This window comes from Pelmatolapia mariae, linkage group LG20 (assembly GCF_036321145.2).
Source record: "Pelmatolapia mariae isolate MD_Pm_ZW linkage group LG20, Pm_UMD_F_2, whole genome shotgun sequence".
NCBI classification, from domain to species: Eukaryota; Metazoa; Chordata; class Actinopteri; order Cichliformes; family Cichlidae; genus Pelmatolapia; species Pelmatolapia mariae.
The window spans coordinates 26,262,617-26,281,072 of record NC_086244.1 but is presented as its reverse complement, the minus strand read 5'-3'; the positions used below and the strand labels follow the sequence as shown (position 1 = coordinate 26,281,072).

Genomic DNA, 18,456 nt, shown 5'->3' with positions numbered 1-18,456 from the left:
TCCCTGGCTCCACTAGTCTGTGTGCTGAAGTGTCCAGAACTCTAAGATGCATCCGTCGGAGTATAAGTGTGTGAACGATAGGCGAAAATCACTTAGCCATAGAAAAAGATGGTTGTATGAATGTGTGAGTGGCTGAATAAAGCTTTGAGTTGAAAAGTGGTATATAAGTACCGTTCAACTAACACTATTCAACTAACACTTTCTTCACCACAGCTATCAGGATCAAGAAGCCTATAAAGACCAAGTTCCGCTTGCCTGTGTTTAACTGGACGGCCTTGAAGCCCAATCAGATCAATGGCACAGTCTTCAACGAGATCGATGATGAACGTGTGCTAGAGGTAAATCAAGAAGATAAAACCTCTTTCATGTTAAGATTTAGGTCTTGGTTAATATGTGTCAAATCTGAATTTATGGTAAATTAGTATTAATCTCAGTAAAACTTTTCCATAGTCAAAAGCTCAGGTTTCTCTAGTCTCTTCCAGTTGAGTTCAAACCTTAATAAGGGGAAAAAGTAAAGCAAAACAAAACTAAAATGATAAGAGAATTGTGTCGCGAAATAACCAGCTTCATACCAACACCATAACACTTATCACACATATGTGTTCAGGACTTTTAACATAAATTTAGAACAAGTAAAAGTTGAGTTGTTATTCACATGCAGGAGCTGGATCTGGAGAGGTTTGAGGAGCTATTTAAGACGAGAGCCCAGGGTCCAGTTGTGGATCTTTCCTGCACAAAGAGCAAAGTAGCCAATAAGGTGGCAAACAAAGTCACACTTCTGGACGCCAATCGCTCCAAGAACTTAGCCATCACACTGCGAAAGGCTAACAAGACAACAGAAGAGATCTGCAAAGCAATAGAGAAGTATGCACCTGTCTTTTACGTAAACTTTACATACTTTAAGAATTTTCTGTGGAACAAGTTACAGATAACGTGTTATCTTCACTCAGGTTTGACCTCAAGGCCTTACCTGTCGACTTTGTGGAGTGCCTGATGCGTTTCCTGCCTACCGAGGCAGAAGTGAAGGTGCTGCGTCAGTACGAGCGCGAGCGGCGTCCGCTGGATCAGTTAGCGGAGGAGGATCGCTTCATGTTGTTATTCAGCAAGATCGAGAGGCTGACGCAGAGAATGAACATTATCACCTTTGTTGGAAACTTTGCCGACAACGTGAGCATGCTCACGCCACAGCTCAACGCCATCATTGCTGCTTCTGGCTCAATCAAGTCCGCACCAAAGCTCAAGAGGATGCTCGAAGTGAGATGTGTTTGTTGACTTTCACAGCAGCAGCATTTGTATTTTTTAATGCATATATTCACTCGGTGCTTTTGGTTTACTCGTAGATCATCTTAGCCCTAGGAAACTACATGAACAGCAGCAAACGAGGCTGCGTTTATGGTTTCAAATTACAAAGCCTTGATCTGGTGAGTAATCAGTAGTGAAGTTTACTGGAATACCAGTCAGCACAAAAGTGTGCTGTAGAGCTTATTATTAAATTGCTTTTCCTAACAATGTTTTTTTACACAGCTTCTGGACACTAAGTCTACAGACAGAAAGATGACATTGCTCCACTACATAGCTCTTATTGTGAAAGAGAAGTACTCTGAACTGGCCAACTTCTACAATGAATTGCACTTTGTGGACAAAGCTGCAGCAGGTGAGCGTGCACCAAATATTAAACTCTGTCAGCAACCGTGTGGAGACGCAGTATTTTCACAGAAAGGTCAGGTGTTAACATCTGGATAAAACGCTACGTAATATACTTAAAATGTGCTCTAATGTCTGCGTGCAAAGTGTCTCTGGAAAACGTCCTGCTGGATGTTCGAGAGCTGGGGAAAGGCATGGACCTCATCCGGAGAGAGTGCAGTCTCCACGACCACTCAGTCCTGAAAGGTTTTGTCCAGGCTAGTGACTCACAGCTGGACAAGCTACAGAAGGACGCCAAGATGGCAGAGGTATCCGACAACGTCTTCACCTCCAAAACCTCAAATTATCCACTGGAACAAATGAAAATGAAACCTTTCTCGTTCATTCATCTCACTGACATCTGATGCGCAGCCACTAACTCGACAGTGTTTACAAACATTCTCTTTCCCAATTCCAGGAAGCCTTTAACAGTGTGGTGAGCTACTTTGGAGAAAGTGCCAAGACGGCTCCACCCTCCGTGTTCTTCCCTGTGTTCGTGCGCTTCATCAAGGCGTACAAGGTGAGGACACCAAGCAGAAGCTACATCTCTGTAGCTTTCCTCACTTCCTCAGCTGGTCATTTGGGAAGTTCCCTGGTTTGCTGTCAGCCTTGCTGAGAGCAGAGCGGGGCAGAGCTTTGGCTGCTTTTGTGGCACAGGACGTGGCGTATACTCCCAGGCCAAATAACAGGAAAGGCCAGCTGGGTCTGACTTTAGAAGCTGCAGCTGTGGTGTTTAGACTCGTTCTCCCCTCCATCCCTCCCCCCCCCTTTACCTCCGGACTGCCTCGCCCTGCCCCAACACACAGCACGCTTCCTGAGATTGTTCTCCATCTAGATTTATGGGATCTGCTCAAGGAAATGTGCAACACAAGGATTTCTGGACTCGTGTGTCTGAGTGTGCGCATGTGCTCTAAAGGAACTGTTTAACAAACACTTGTTGCCTCGAGTAATAGAATATAGTTTTCTACAGTTTTTAAGGCCTCTTATTGCCAGACATAGAAGCTTTAATTTAACTTAAGTGAGAGCATAAGCCAAAATAAACAGAACAGCCAGGAGTTGCCGTAAAGCCACAATACTAAACAAACTAACGAGAAAGAGAAGGTTACAATTTCAAGCCCAAACTTCAAATTAACACGAGAAAAACTGGAAGAAAATGGGCTGAAAATGTTCTGTGTCCCGTAGAGCTTACTGTCAGTCAGTTAAAGACGTTAAAGAAGAAAGAGTATCTTTAAATAATTTGTTGCTAACTGTGAAATCACCTGCTTTTTCTTAGTGGCCTAGGAACAACTTATCGCTGAGATTATTTGTGTTCTTGGAGAGAGTTTGAAGCCACTATTGTTTCTGTCATCCACAGCAGATCAGCTCAGATTATCTGGTTTAAAAAAACAAAACGAAACACATTGTCAGATTTTGTTCATTTTGATTCAAGTCAGGGTAGCTTTTGTTTTTAATATTTCTTTTAATATTTCTGCCCAGCTTGGCTAATTTATAATTATCTAAAGTGTCATATTTACCATACTTATTGATCCCTTTGTTTATCTTTCTCTGTATGTCAAACTGTTCATTTAAGCTTGTGCGTGGTCCTGGTCATGTTTAGTAAAGCGTGGCTTTCCTGTTTATGCCCAGCTTTTCAACTGTTTTTTCTTTGCTTCACATGGCCACACAAAAGCACGTTGTTGGGTTTATTTCCACTGAAGTTTCTTGTCACAGATGTGTCATCTATTTCTCTTCTCAACAGGATGCAGTGGAAGAAAACGAACAGAGGAAAAAGCAAGAGGAAGCAATGAGAGAAAAGTTACTGGCTCAGGAGGCGAAGCAGCATGACCCTAAGGTGCAGCCCCGCTGGATGAACTCTATCACGTATTTACTCAGTGCTAAATAAAGCTTTTTCGTAGGCCAAGAATCACAGTGAAAACGAACAAATATCCTTTCCACTGGTTCAGGTTCAGGCCCAGAAGAAGAGGCACCAGCAGCAGGAGCTGATCGCAGAGCTGCGCAGGCGGCAAGCCAAAGACCACCGGCCTGTGTACGAGGGCAAGGATGGCACTATTGAAGACATTATCACAGGTGGGCCAGACAGGATTGTTAAAAGAACCCATGTGCGTGCCAGCAGCCCCGGTGTTCCCAGGCTGAGGATGACTGTGGTCATCGACTGCTCAGCTCCTTTGAAGTGTACCTTGTGCTACGTGCTTCAGACACCAGCACATCTGGAGCACAGCAAATAGCAAGCGTTGTTCCATGCCATGCTGTCTAGTCTGTTAGGGGAAATGCTGTTGGGTATCAAAGTGTGTGTTTTCAGAAAGGCCAGGTCTCAAGAAGTGAAGTAAATTGAGATACTAATAATTAGGATCCACGACAGCCTCAAGCAGCTGTTCCTGGAGGGATCATGTTTTTGGCTTTCTATATCTCTCTCTTTAATTTCTTCTAATCTGGCACAAAAAAGTCACTTGTACTAGAATTTCAAAGATCGCCGTGACCTCATATGAAATTTTTGCTCAAAACTAAAGTCTAACTATGACAAAATTGGGGGAAAAATGATAAAATGATGACATGTTGTATCCAAAAGATCAAAAGGTTAACTTAGCTGTGATTGAGCAACATTATAATGTTGGGCAAACATACTTTTCTGCCCACTGTTTGAATGTCGTAAGACAGAAGTGGAGATTGGGAGGTAGGTAGGTGCCTGCCTACCTATTAAATTCCTAAAGTCTTCACTGCTTGTACTATACCAGTCTGGACAGACATGGATATAAACTGCACACGAGCAGAATAGCATAATATTCTGTTTGCAAAGAGCGGAAAGTGATTGGGCAGTGTGGAATTTCGTTTCCTACATTTAATTTTTGGAGATGCCAAAGTTAAATCATCTTACAACACACCTACGTATTTTTAAGCCTTTATTGGGAGAAAAACCCTGCATCTACAGCCTCAGCGTAGCACATAAACTAACTGATGTTTTTGTGATGATCATTAATAACTGTCTAAAGTGTAAATAATATGAATGTTGCTTCATTATAATTACTTTAGTGTTAATAATAGGAATAATTGTGTGTCACTACTATCAGAGCTCTAACTGTGTTTTATCCAGTGGACGGCTTTCAGGACATGTCCTTAACCTTATTAAGAACGTTAGGCTTTCACAAGGTTTGCCCCTCCCCCTTAGGGCAGTGTTTCAGGTGTGACATGTTTTCTCTTCCTCCCCCTCCTCCCCCCAGTACTGAAGAGCGTGCCCTTCACGGCCCGCACTGCTAAACGCGGCTCACGTTTCTTCTGTGAAGCCAACCTCTGTGACGACGCCAACTGCTAGCCCTTCCCCTTTAATGCCAAGGTTGACCAGGTTTCTCTCATACGCATTTTGAACCCCCCACCCTCCCTCGCAACCCACTACCACTACCTCCATGTGCATGCAGCATGATTCCTGTCATCCCACCCCACCCTCAACTATGACTACTGATGACTAACTTGGGCCGTCACTGGTTGTTTGTGTCCTACTTGAGAAGACTCCTATCAGGTGTCTGGTGATAGGAGTCAGCCAAACCTCTTTGCCTGGAGCTGAGAAAGTTGCATTGAGTGTCAATATGTTTTTGTGTGTAAAATATGTTGACACGCTTGCAGTACAGTCCTGACTGTGATCACGTGTAGGACATCATGCATGACACAGTAGGCTTTTGCGTTATTATGCCATATTTCTTTCAAATTATCCGACACCAACGGACTGAATCTAAAGAGGTTTGGCTAGCAGACTGTTTTATTTTATCAGCACTGCCTTGTTCCATGAGACTAACTTGTTTGGTGTTGGTTTTCCGGCTAACATGTGACTCTTCTTTCCTCAACCACCACTGTTTATTCTACCCCCCTCCAGCTGAAAAGAAGATTAATGACAGTATTTCCCACTCCTAAGAGAGGGTAAGAAAGGTAGCCTGGCTGAAACCCAGCCTGCTTGGCCCTCCAGCTCCTGTGTGCTGCTACAGTGATGTCAGCTGCTTCAGCTAGTGCTTCAGATGCAAGCAAAGAAACACACACACACACACACACACAAGTTTTAGAACACTATAAAATTTGCTAGCAAACAACACAAAGTTGAACTTGTAAAAAGAAGAAGTCAGTATAGTATTAAAAAGAAACAACTTAACTGCTTTTAAAACAGCAATTAAAATATGAACTCAGGTGTTTAAGTGTCTACAAAGCCCACCTCAGAAGCAACACCAGTGGCATTTTATGTCCTTAGAAATGAGTATCATCCTCACCCCTTCCTATTACGTGTTGCATGTTGTCCATTGTTTATTTACCTCTCACCTGTCGGCAGCGTCCGCCATGTTTGTCTGTGCTAAATGTCATCTGCAGTGTGCTCAACAGCTATTTGGTCAACAGGCTCTAGAAGAAAACAGAATCAAACTTATATGAACACAGTCTGTATCCACACTTTTGTTTCCTATGTCACAGCCATCCTGTTTGGTAATCTGCAATCTCAAGAGCTTGTTGACCATTGTATCGTAACCCCAGTGGTTACTTTTTAACGTCCTCATTGTTTAGTGTTACAGATTTGCCAAAATCACGTTCTCAAAGCCTTGAATTTCTCCGTTTTGAAGCACAACTACTAGCAGTTGAAATACAAGGCTATGGGAATGTGGCATTCCTGCCACATTTGCTAATTTTGTAGCTCTAATGGACATTTTCAGCTTTAATCCAAAGTTTTAACTGCACAAGTGTTTCCAGATTTTCTGGATTACTTTGAAAATTATAACAATAAACACTCAGTTGTCAGTTTATTAGGGAGCTCAAACTAATGCAGACTAACAACAGTCCTGCAATAAAGGCTACTTTTCATAGTTTCATCTTCATTGTAAAAAAGAGGGAATGTGGTTTGTGGTGCTGTTTTCATGTACTGCATTATACAGTGAGGTGTTCCTATTTTCTTTCTTTTTTTAGCTTAACCTCATTTACAGAAATGAGGTGGAACAACTGATATAAATTAGGTGTACCTAATAAAGTGAGAACTGAGTGTATATCCTCTGCTCTTCTTGCTTAAAAATACTCTTTTAAGAAATTGAGATGTAAACAGAAGCAAATGTCCAGATTGACCTCTTGGTCGTCTAACATGTGTGTCCCCCTGTCTCTCACCCCCATCTCCATGCCTACTCACAGATCTCCGAAACCAGCCTTTCCTGCGAGCGGACGCGTTGATCCGGAGCGGTTGGAAGAGACCCTAAACCACTTATTCGTCACTTATAGTCCCCTCCCTATTGTAACCCTTCCCTTTGTCCCAGTGGCGCATCTCAACCCTGAGGCTGCAGATCACAAAGACTGAAAAGGGAGGACAGGACAAAGCCCTTGTTTTAGCCCGGTAATTTATTTATTTATGGATGCCCTTTTACAACCACTTTAAATGAGCAGGCATGATTACAGAAGCACAACGCGCTACTACTCCTTTGTCACCTCGAGCAGAAGGCTTTCCCTGCTCTGTCGGCACTGACCTTTGGGAGGATGACCAGAGCACAGGTGAGGCCATCTGAGGACTGGAGGAGGAACTGTGCTTTCACTAACAAGTGCCTGCTAGCATGTGGATCTTAATGTGGACATTCCTAAAACCCATTAATATCCGAAGATTACGCAGTCATAGCAGGATTTAAAGTGGGAGGCAGCCAAGATAAACTGCCAACTCTTCTGCTGCTGCTGGGACGTCTGCCTTAAAGACACCTGCAAAAGCCTCCTCCAAATAACAGAGGAGGTGCGATGTCATAACAGACATTCGTGGACTGTTTCACAGCGTTACGCCAAGTCTTCGAAACGCTTTCAATCAGACTTAATATTGTTTATTTTGATTGTATCTGGGAGCAAAGACCATCACTGTACTGGTTCTTCTTGTCAAGCTAGACAAACCAAATTACTCCAAAGTTTGATGTTATGCTTAAGAAGTGCCTTTTTGTGTGAACAGTGTTATTTCTCGTCAGTCAGCCATAATTTGTTTATTTTACGTCTTTCATTTGGTAAAGATTGTATTTTTTACCGCCTTGTAATATAACATTAGCCTTATAATCCTGACAACAATATGCAAGTTGAAGGCACAAAAAAAGCTTAAAGGTAGGTTAGTTCCTTTTTACCTCTAGTACATCAGTGGCTTTAGAGTTCAGAACAGCTGACACGAGAGTCCCCAGAGTTTTGGGCCTTGACCAAGTGGTGGTTAAAAACAGAATATTACGTGCCTTGACAACACTTCCTGTCACACCGTGCGTGACAGTTAGGAGGTGACAGACGCATGAAGGAGACTCCAGGTGGACTACTGCTTAAAAGGCACACTTGATGTTTGGTTAGCCTGCTCTAAATGTATTAACAGATGAAGGATGAAGTGCATTTAAAGCTTCTTTTTCTTATCCGTTTTAATACAGATTATTCCTCCTAACAGCTTTAGAGACTTGCATGACATTGGCACAAAGGGAGCAATACATCTTAACACTACTTAAATTTGGCTCAAGATTGTATAAAACACTATTCTTGTGTGTATTGAAATCAAAAGAAACATACTTTTTTTTTTTTTAAGAAAAAGCTATTCTTGGGATTGTCTGTTGACTGAAAGACAACACTTCCTGTTTAATAAATATGATGATTTATGTAACAAGACCAAAGACTTTCATTACAATTCAGAAGCCTTTCCAGATTAAGCAACATCCAAACAAGTGCTTTCTACATGTTTGTGTTTTATTTCTTAATTCTTTAATGATAAGTGAGGCTATTTTCTAATGTACTGAAGTATGAAGTAGACTGCTTTTCCTCTCCATCTTTCCAAATGACAGACACGGCCATCGTACATTTCTACTATAAAAATCCATTTAATTCCTTATATCAAAAAGAAATTGAATTATAATAAAACAATCAGAACCACAAACGTGGGTTTTTGCCAGTTAAAGAAATTCTCCAAATGAAATATGATTGTTCTAACTTACATGGCGATTTAACAGAGCAGGATGTTAAAAACAAATAAACAAGAAAAAAAAGCCCAGAATTTAAAGAAAAAATGTGATGAATACTGTTAACATTTGAGGACTAAAGCCAGAGTTTCCTCTTGGTTAAGTGTGTCTGTGTGTGTGTGTGAGCACCATGCAGTGATATGGTAGGTATGGCTGACAAGCTGAGGTGATTAAAAGCAATACGGTGAGCAGTGAGACATAGAGCCACACTTCCGAGACTAAAAATCCAGCCTGACGAGACGGATGGTTAGCAGCAAAGCAAAGGAATGGAGAAAGGAATGCTTATCAGGAAGCCGATCAGTCTCCTTCCTGAGAATGCACTTAACAATGAGCATTAACCTAAATTACATGTCCATGTAATTACATACAGTGAAGGAAAGAAAAAAAAAAATCCAATCTCCCACAGAAGTACGTACCATCAGACGGTCTCCCTGGCCTTTCCTGAAAGTATGTTTACAATCAAAAGACGAGGAACAAAAGTTGAACGCAACCGTTCTCAGCTAATTATTGGTCGCAGGTTCTTTTTTTTTAGATGATGACCGGAAATTCACAGAAGCTTGTCTCTACTCCAAGAGTTTTAGAACAAAGCCCCAGCTCCTGTCCAGGGTGTCCTGCAGTAGGTTAAGCCAAGGCCACGGATTTCATCCCAGACTTTTTCATCCTGGAATGTGGACTTAATTACAATCATCTTCATCCAGCGCACACTAACACACTGCCATGATTCATTCATCGGTGACACAAAGTATGTCAATTATACAATGACTTAAAAAAACAAAAGAAAAACATTAAAAAGTACAGACTGCTATTTGTTACTGATGTTTGTATTCCTGGGTATATTTTCAAGACACTTTGTTAATAGGTTCATATATATGGAAATATATATATTTATAATATATATATATATATATATATATATATATATAACTTTAGTCTGTGCAAGGAGGTAAAAGACAATCACTTGAATGTAGTTCTTTGCAACAACAGAACAGATGCCGAGTCTCTTGTGCATACACGTGCAGTTAAACATCACCTCGCCTTTCCCTCTAAGACCTCCAGTAGCAAACATACATATACACAAAATGTGAGCCAGCATCCAGGAAGCATTCGTGGTGAGCACTGACGCATCTCCTCTCTTTCATGAACAACGAAGACTTGGCAACATTTTCTAGGATGGAACAAAAATGTTTTTTTTCTCTTTTCCCCTATACAATTTATACAAAAATAAAAAAATTAAAATTGTTCCACTGCCATTTGTATCTTTTACATTTGCACAGAGGTAGTGGCTATATGCGTGAGAGAGGTGTGTGTATGTGTGTGTGTGAGAGAAAGTTGTGAGGAAGTGAGCAAAATGAAAAAGAACTGAATAAAATGTCTATAAAATGGTTTCTTTTCCGTCACCAGAGGATTTGTTTTCCTTTTTGTCAAAGAACAAAATATAATACTGCAATCACTTAAAAAAAGTAGTCCTTCATTTTATACATTTTATACAGTGTTCTCGTTTTTATGTTTGTTTGTTTTTTTTGTTGCTTTTCTTTTCAGTTGGTAAAGGCATAAAATGAGAGAGCTTGCTTGCTCTAGGTTGGGCGAGGCAGGGCAAGGTTGGCAGAGTTCAGTCCATGCCGAGGTCTATGCCAGGGGGTCGCTCATGTCCTCGTCGACCTGGGAGAGGAGCTCCTTCTTTTCATCAGTGCTCGCCAGAGAGTTGCGGCTGTTGTGGGCACCCATGTACAGGGTGGCATACACTGGGTTCGTGAAGTTGGTGGGCTGCGGAGTGAAGAAAATTACTCGGTGACTCAGGCAAAAGAAATGAAAAGATTTGGTATATTGTGAAAGAAGCAGTATTTTGCTTATTCAAATAGGCTCAGCTCGCATAAATAACAAAATGTTTCCCAGATCAGTGCTGAAACCCTGGCAGATAGTTGTGGTTTGTTATGTTTTCTGTGTTTGGTTATTTGTTTCTGAAAGTCTGGGCACTAATCATCTGCCCCCAACAAACCAGTAGGTGTATTTCCAATGAAGAACTTGCAACTTCTTTTTAAGCACTCAGGACTTTATGGATTCCTCATTTGATGCTTTATGATTGTGGTGAAAAGTGTTTGAATATAGCGACCATGAGGGCTCCAACATAAAAGCTTCATTCAGCTGCTCCCCTTATTCACAACAGATTTCCCTTCCTGATACCCCCAAGGGATTTTTGTCTCCAGCTGGGATTAAACTGGAGATTTTTTCACTTCTTAGGTGAATGTAAAAGAAATGGTATTTATATAGTGCCTTCATACTGTGCTTTTATCTGCTGAATACATTCACACACACAGTCACATACACACACAGAGGTAACTCAGGGTTCAGTATCTTGCCCAAGCATTGATCTGTATACAAACCACTCTACCACTCGAGCCACAATGTGTAAACCATGAGACTATGGAGCCACTCATCAGAACTAAAGTATATGATTCACATAATTCTAACAATATTCATTCCAAGATTCATTACAGATGCCAGAAGTAAATACCATAACGACACCCACTGGTTTCCTAAATCTTGCTTTAAAGCTTTTGCATTTGGACTGTGGCTATCTTGGTGGCAAAAAAACTGGATATAAATGTAGAAAAGTGATTACAGATCAGTCAAGACAGAAAACTGTTTTTCACTAGACTTCCAAAGGACAGGAATATATTGAGAAACCCAGCTACTTTCATCCAGTGTTCTTTAGATCACATAGAAGGGTCTATTTACTGTCTATGATGACTCCACAACCAAAACCAATTCATTAAAAAAAAAAAAAACTCACAAAGGACTCATAAATGTGGAAATATCTGCATGGTTAGCCACTACCAGGTATTTGTGGATATTTTTTAATGAAACGGAAGGGCTTTTTTAAGCTTTGTTACCTTGTCTGGGTCTAAAGCAAAGTCGGAGTCCAGAAGTTCCCCAGCATCATCATCAGGATCTCCTTCATAGATCTTATAGGCAGGGTTTCCAATCTCAACATTCATGGCCCCGTTAGTCATTCGGTGGTGCTGGAAGCCCTTGGCACTGCAGAGAAACAGATCAACAATTATCTTAGAAGCAGATTCAGACCCTTGTTTAAAAGAAATGATGTGCTAACCTCAGAAGAAAGCTAGAGTGACTAAAAGGTGTCTTATCATAAACCCATATCATAAACTCACTCAACACTGGCTATGTACAACTGACAAGAACAAGACAACATATATCAAAGGTTTTCAAATGAGCTTTTGTGTCAAAAGGCCATTTGATCAAACCTATCGAATATACTGCAGCATGTCCATCACGGAGAATGCTGGATTAGATTGCAAATATTCGGCTGTTTGCAAGCATATAAACATTTTTCATAGATGCACAGTTATACATTTTACTCTGCAAGCACATTGCCTGAGCCTAATATTTACAAATGTAAACAGGGAAAGGCATGGAGGACATTGGGAGGACGTCAAAAGTTCAACTATTCGTGCATCACCAGAGCTATTCCAGAGTGAGTAGGCCCCCTGTGTTGTTGGGTGGGAAACCCCATGGAAGCCAAACAGAAGATGGCAAGCAAGGACAATGGAAAGATTTCGGCACTGAACGACAGAATGGACAAAAGGACAGACAAAAAGCATAGCAAAGGCAGTCTGACTATATTTTAGGGAAAGGAGTGGAATTGGGGGTCAACAGGTGAATTATGTAACCCTATCAAGTTACCGCGAGCACTGAGAACGAGATTTGCCCGGGCATAGAGACCTGGGAGACAGGGAAATAGATGGTTATCAAAAGGTAAGAGAGAAAGAAAGACCAGAACGGTGAGGACCAGATGACAAATGGAGTTTGAATTTTTTAAAGATGAAAAAAACGTCCCGAACTAGTACTCACCCACGCATTCTCCGCTTGTACCACAAGATGGCACCAACTACCAGCAGTGCCAGCAACAGCAGCAGCAGCACTGGGACGATGATTGACGCAGTACCTATGAGTGAACAAATAATGATAAGCAAATAGGACCAAAGTGCACGTTCTATGAACAAACTTTGATTTTGTCAGGGAGTGGCTGACTTACTACCACTAGAAGTATGAGACTCTATAGGCGCTGTAATATCACATCTGTATCCCCTCCAACCAACAGCACACCTGGGTACAGAGGTACACAGTGGATATTAAAACAATAAAATATTATTAAGTATATATATGCCTGTTAATGTCTACTAGGATCTTACGTGCACTGTGGCAGCAGTGTGCGATTGTCTACTGAACACTGTCCATGTGCGCAGTAGTTTGAACAGGTATAGCAGCTGGGTTGGATCTGACCATTTGGACAGCTTCAAACATACAGGAAAAAAATATTAAAGCAGATCCTAATGCAGCAGAATAATAATAATAATAACAATAATAATAATAATGATTCCCACGATTTCAGAATGATATATTCCATGCTGTGCACTGTTAGGAAGCACAAAATCCACAGATTGCTGGGTGACCTTGGGTGAAGAATATTCTGGCAGTTCAAAATAAAAGCCAGCAAATATTTACAAATCCAAGTCTAATCGATGTAACCACGTCCCACACGATACTCACCTGCAGGAAACCTCCCCTGAGGCTGAAGTCAAACATTTGCCCGTTCCGCAGAATTGACATTTGTCCAGCTCACACTGGCGCCCAATGTACTTGGTGGGGCACAGACAAAGTTTGGTGCCGTTGGAGGTCTGTAAGCAGGTTCCACCATTCTCGCAGAAGCCTTCACATTTACCTTAAGACAGCAAAGAAAGAGAAGAGGGTCACATATTGTTGATGCAAAATACCTTGCTTAGCAATCTATTAAAAAAACAGAAACATCCTCAGGTGCTTTTACTTACTGTACTGACACTGGTCTCCCAGGTACTCTGGCAGGCAACTGCAGGTTGGCTGGTTGCCCCTACTGACCAAGCACGTGCCTCCATTCAAGCAGTTGTCCTGACAAGTGTGGCGATTGCAGTTTGGCCCTGTGAAGCCTTTAGGACATCTGCAAGTTGGCAACCCTAGAATACACAATTAAAATATATAAAGATATAAATGTTGAATAAAACTGAAATTTTAAGTACTACATTTCATTTAACATTTGACAAACACACAACCAAAACTGCTGACTCAGTTCCTCCTCAGGTTTCTTAAACTAGAAATTCCACTGGTTTGCACACATGATAGATCAAATGAAGTGCCAGTGAGACGAAGGTTTGGAAATATGTGGAATTCCCCTGCTTCATGCCTTCTGCTGCAGCCTGTAATTGCTATCACTAATGAGTACTCAAGAATACTCTCACAGACATCAAAAGAGTGGATTTTTTTTTAATGATTTAAACAATTCTTGGAATAGGGGTGAAAAAAAAGCTTCTTTCCTGTGATCAAAAGCCTTGGCACGTCAAATTCAACCTGATTAGCACAGTAACATTTGCTAATCAGCAGTAAACTCAGGGTACAGCTCAGGCTGATGATCGTCAGCCAAAGCACTGGATCAACTGAATTTTTTTTTTTTAGCCTGAAGAAGGATAATGTCAAAGGATTGTGTTATTAAGGTCTAGAAGAAACTTTATGGCAAGCACTTCAATAGTTTGGCCAAATTCACTGTGGCACAAGAAGAAGAAAAAACGGCTCTGGATTTCCAAAGGAGAGTTTCTCCTCTGGGTATGAGAAATGTAAATGTTGATGTTATTTCGTGCAAAACCTGTTGAGATACTTTGTCCTGAATAACACAAATCAGACAGACCAACATTACTATCTCCGGAGCCATCATTGCCTTATACTGTGGCGTCTTTACCATACAGTATAAAAATGCCTTGAGGCGACCATTGTTGTGCCTTGGTGCCGTATGATAAACCTTGAATTGAATCTCTTACCGGCATGAGAAGCAGTGCAGGTGCCTCCGTTCTTACAGTAGTCCCTGCATTGATTGATTTCACATCTCTCGCCTATGTAGCTGGGCTGGCAGCGACACTTTGCCACCTGACGGTCGTTGAAGAAGCAGCTCCCACCGTTCTGACACTGGATATCGCACGGAACTGAGGGCGGGGCTGTCAAAGGACACGGCACTTTGAATTTAGTGTGCACATGTTAACCTTGCTAGAAGGGAAGCCACTTGTTTATGTAGTGTACATACAGAACGGTGACTGGGTGGGGTTTGGTCTCTCCGCACATGTGCCGTTGTCTGCAACGTAGTTGTTAGGGCAGGTGCACACCGGCCCACTGGGGCTGAGGAGACACAGCCACTCACACTTCTTTCTGTCACACGGGTTAGTCACTGGTGCAGAGAGAAACATGACCAGTGAGAAAATCCAAAAAGCGTGCATCAAAACAAGGTGTGTGGTGTCCATTTTAAATTAAGACTGAAGCAGACTATGTGTGAAGAAAAATCCTCGGCCAAATCAACCAGCAATATGTTTGATACTCACTCTCCGGCTGCTTGTAACGGTGATACAGGACTATGTCTGTAGCATGGTTGATGCCTGTAGTGAGATTCTCCATAGGGCCTTTACCAAACTTGTTGACCCGGAAGACAAAGTTGTTAATATATGTGACCCCATAAATGTAGTCCTCAAAGATATCTATGCTGAATGGATGGAGCAAATCTAGAGGGGAAAAAAGGCAAAATACATATGGGCGGGCAAGTGTTAATGTCACATTGGCAAACTTGCATGTAGTCTGGAAAGTTGCAGAATAAACTCAACTGTTTTTGATCCCGGAGACAGCAACGACAGGGTCAGAGCCATCCAGACGAACACTGCCGATGACTGATAGTTTAGCATCTGCCCAGTAAAGACGCTCATTGAAGTAGTCCACAGCTAAGCCTGCAGAGGCACAATTAGAGAGCCTTAATGAGAATGTTGCACTATGTGGATGAAATAATTATGTGTATCTGGATTCAAATAAATTCAGTCTCGACGCAGTACTTACCTGTCGGCCACTGGATGTTCTCCTGGACGAGTGTTTGTCTTAGAGTGCCGTCCATGGCGGCCGTCTCAATTTTAGGGTGGTTGCCCCAGTCTGCCCAGTACATGGTACTAATAAAAAATCCAGAGTCAGAACACATATGTGCAAAATATAAGACAACAGAAAAAAAAATCTTTAAAAGAATGATCCATTTACCCTCTCTGTGGATTCACTACAATGGCATAAGGCTCGTCTATCATGCCGTAGATGAGGGTCTTGGAATGCTGGCCTGACAACTGAGCCACTTCAATAACATCTCGGCCTGAGTCAGTCCAGTACAGGTTACCAGCCACCCAGTCCACAGCAATACCACGGGGCATCTTCAGGTCTTTGATCTGGATAAAAGCACAAAGTTGAGGTGTTTGAGTGATGGCATGTATATTGGTGCTCTAGAGATTTTGCATTATTTGACCAGCATTACCTGCAGGTTGTTGATGCTAGAAGATGACGATGAGGATGATCCTGGAAGCTCGTAGGAGGAGATGCGCCCCGTGTGCCAGTTGGTCCAGAAGATGCGGTTGGTCTTGACGTGCAGGTCCATCGCATCAATGCGCACACTGGCATCACCCTGGAAGGTCTGCTCATAGCGCCAGTTGGGCATGCCGGGGTCAAGGCTTCGGATTTCATTGTCGTCAGCGATGTATAGAATCTGCCGACTGCTGTTCATGTCTGGAAGGAAAGAGAGAGAAAACGTTGCAGTGACGCTCACCTTGAAGTGAACAATTATTACAAGACTTGAGGGAAAAAAATTAATAAAATAAGCAGCGCATTTACTGTCAGCCTTGCAGGTGTCATTTATCCTGGTGAAGTACTTGTGGCAGCTGCATTTGTAGGAGCCTTTGGTGTTATTGCAGATGTGGGAACAGACTCCAAACTGCAGACACTCGTTCTTATCTTAAAAATATGAGACCCAAAAGAAAAAGAAAGTCACATGAAATTTAAAAATATTGCCCAGCTCTTACCCTCTACATTGAGGGTTAACAGCTGTCATGATGCACTTTCTGCGTGTGTACCTCCACAGGTGTGGTGTCCTATCTTTTGGAAGCCTGGTTTGCAGGAGCAGAAGGAGTCTGTGCCATTGGTGACACAGTGGGCCTCATCTCCATCACCACACTGAGTTGTGTTACTCCGACAGTCGTTTAGCTTTGTGTCTAAAGGACAAAAAACACAAGTGAAAGATAAGCCTGTGGATTTAAAGGGTAAACATTTCAGACCTTAGGTCCATGGTCAGTTATGCAGAAGTGAGTGAAGATCTACCCGTTTTGCAGTTGATCTCATCAGAGCCATAGTCTTCGCAATCATTAAAGAAGTTACAGCGCAGATTGGAGCTGATGCATCTGCCATTGGAGCACAAGAACTCGTCTTTCTCACACGTGGGAACAGATGGAGGAGCCACTGTTGACAAAAATGCAGACATAAGTCAGCATCTCCTCAGTCAAAGATGAGTAAGTAGGAGATTTTATAACCAGAACAACTTCCTAACTTACGGCAGTTCAGTTCATCGCTGTTGTCTCCACAATTATTAACGCCGTCGCACCTCCTTGACACTTGCAGACACACACGGTCATTTTGGCAGCGGAACGCTCTTGTCGGCGGACACTGGAACTTCCCTAAGAGTTGAACGGAAAGAGAAGGGAAGAGGAAAGAAAAATAGGTGAGAAGAAAAAAAATGCAATAGGAATTCAACATGATTGTGATCAGCAAGACGGCAAGACTCACTGCATTCTTCGGGTTTCTCATCAGAGTTGTCCCCACAGTCATCCTCTCCATCACACTTCCAGGCGAGGGGCTTGCACAGAGTGTTGTTACACTGGAACTCATCCAGAGGGCAGTGACGGCCAGCTGCAGGAAGAAACTGATTTTTACTACCGGTGTGTGCTCGTGTAAAACCTGATACAAGCTCATTTGTTGGGAGTCAGCTTTAAGGCATCTGGGATCTACTTTTCTCTTAAAAATGACACACCCACAGAAATATGCTTACCAGCACTGCCACAGTTTTCCTCATCGCTGCCATCCATGCAGTCAGGATCAGCATCACACCGCCAGCGGATCGGAATACAGTGTCCATTCTTACATGTGAACTGGTCGTGGTCACACTTCAGATCACAGCCATGCTAAAGAAACATCATAGTCCATCATAAACACAGACATAACAGGAAGTGCAAAAAGGATTTTTTTTCTTTTCCAAACAATTTCAACAGATCCAACCTCATCAGATCCGTCCGCACAGTCATGGTCTCCATCGCACTTCCACCTCCCAGCAATGCAACGGCCGTTGGTGCAGGCAAACTCGCTTTCTGAACACTGTCGAGGCACTACAGAAGAACACAAGGCTTGTGTCACTGACAACATGAGCACAGTTGCGGTGAGCTATGGCCGTTTTACCCTTCAGCACAAGACAAAGAGTGTAACAATTACATGGGGATGACTATAGACACTGCAGGTAATGTGAGAGAGTGAAAGGAGCTGTTTTATTACAATTTATTGTCAATATAACTGGTTTTATAACTGTTGTTTTTCTGTGGTTATATTTGCTGCGATAGCCAATTCGCACTGATGATGAAGTCTGTACAGAGCTCAGCTTGCAGACTCTCACAGGTCAGAGGGACAGTGAATGAAGACACTATTTAATAACAGACACAGAGAGGTGCTCAAAATGGGAGTGGTTCTCTTATGGAGATGAAGTAACTTACCTCTGGCTCATGCCAACAGGACAGTATGAAATGAAACAAATAATCAGATGAGAAATGGGCAATGAATTAGCACCAAACAAACGCTGTAGCAGTTAAGAGTTAAAAAGGTGCAAAGTGACTGTTACCAGTGAAAAAGACACGGGCATGAGTGTAAATGACAG

At 42.2% G+C, this 18,456-nt stretch overlaps 2 protein-coding genes across 7 annotated transcripts in view; one reads left to right on the top strand and one right to left on the bottom strand.

Moving 5' to 3' along the window:
- fmnl3 (formin-like 3) overlaps window positions 1-8,299 on the top strand; it is a 32,761-nt gene extending 24,462 nt beyond the window's left edge. For 2 of the 5 annotated variants that reach the window (XM_063463069.1, XM_063463065.1), the window contains 11 exons: window positions 214-338; window positions 662-864; window positions 951-1,254; window positions 1,341-1,421; window positions 1,525-1,654; window positions 1,792-1,952; window positions 2,102-2,203; window positions 3,422-3,514; window positions 3,627-3,750; window positions 4,899-5,011; window positions 6,829-8,299. In XM_063463069.1, the coding sequence (XP_063319139.1) occupies window positions 214-338; window positions 662-864; window positions 951-1,254; window positions 1,341-1,421; window positions 1,525-1,654; window positions 1,792-1,952; window positions 2,102-2,203; window positions 3,422-3,514; window positions 3,627-3,750; window positions 4,899-4,990 (1,415 nt within the window). In that variant the 3' untranslated portion in view covers window positions 4,991-5,011; window positions 6,829-8,299. Of the gene's footprint in view, window positions 1-213; window positions 339-661; window positions 865-950; window positions 1,255-1,340; window positions 1,422-1,524; window positions 1,655-1,791; window positions 1,953-2,101; window positions 2,204-3,421; window positions 3,515-3,626; window positions 3,751-4,898; window positions 5,021-5,545; window positions 5,590-6,828 lie in introns of all 5 variants that reach the window. The other 3 variants (XM_063463068.1, XM_063463066.1, XM_063463067.1) reach the window with 3 other exon arrangements.
- Window positions 8,300-8,424: 125 nt separating this feature from the next.
- lrp1ab (low density lipoprotein receptor-related protein 1Ab) overlaps window positions 8,425-18,456 on the bottom strand; it is an 80,433-nt gene continuing 70,401 nt past the window's right edge. Inside the window, exons 69-90 of one of the 2 annotated variants that reach the window (XM_063463062.1) lie at window positions 17,811-17,917; window positions 17,584-17,716; window positions 17,322-17,444; window positions 17,090-17,212; window positions 16,860-16,997; window positions 16,616-16,753; window positions 16,377-16,496; window positions 16,024-16,271; window positions 15,759-15,937; window positions 15,567-15,673; window positions 15,341-15,460; window positions 15,065-15,241; window positions 14,773-14,913; window positions 14,513-14,686; window positions 13,496-13,657; window positions 13,218-13,389; window positions 12,860-12,961; window positions 12,703-12,773; window positions 12,519-12,612; window positions 12,351-12,389; window positions 11,540-11,684; window positions 8,425-10,412 (exon numbers count right to left, since the gene is read on the bottom strand). In XM_063463062.1, coding sequence (XP_063319132.1) covers window positions 10,275-10,412; window positions 11,540-11,684; window positions 12,351-12,389; window positions 12,519-12,612; window positions 12,703-12,773; window positions 12,860-12,961; window positions 13,218-13,389; window positions 13,496-13,657; window positions 14,513-14,686; window positions 14,773-14,913; window positions 15,065-15,241; window positions 15,341-15,460; window positions 15,567-15,673; window positions 15,759-15,937; window positions 16,024-16,271; window positions 16,377-16,496; window positions 16,616-16,753; window positions 16,860-16,997; window positions 17,090-17,212; window positions 17,322-17,444; window positions 17,584-17,716; window positions 17,811-17,917 — 2,951 coding nt within the window. In that variant the 3' untranslated portion in view covers window positions 8,425-10,274. The remainder of the gene's footprint in view (window positions 10,413-11,539; window positions 11,685-12,350; window positions 12,390-12,518; window positions 12,613-12,702; window positions 12,774-12,859; window positions 12,962-13,217; window positions 13,390-13,495; window positions 13,658-14,512; window positions 14,687-14,772; window positions 14,914-15,064; window positions 15,242-15,340; window positions 15,461-15,566; window positions 15,674-15,758; window positions 15,938-16,023; window positions 16,272-16,376; window positions 16,497-16,615; window positions 16,754-16,859; window positions 16,998-17,089; window positions 17,213-17,321; window positions 17,445-17,583; window positions 17,717-17,810; window positions 17,918-18,456) is intronic. The other variant, XM_063463063.1, reaches the window with a different exon arrangement.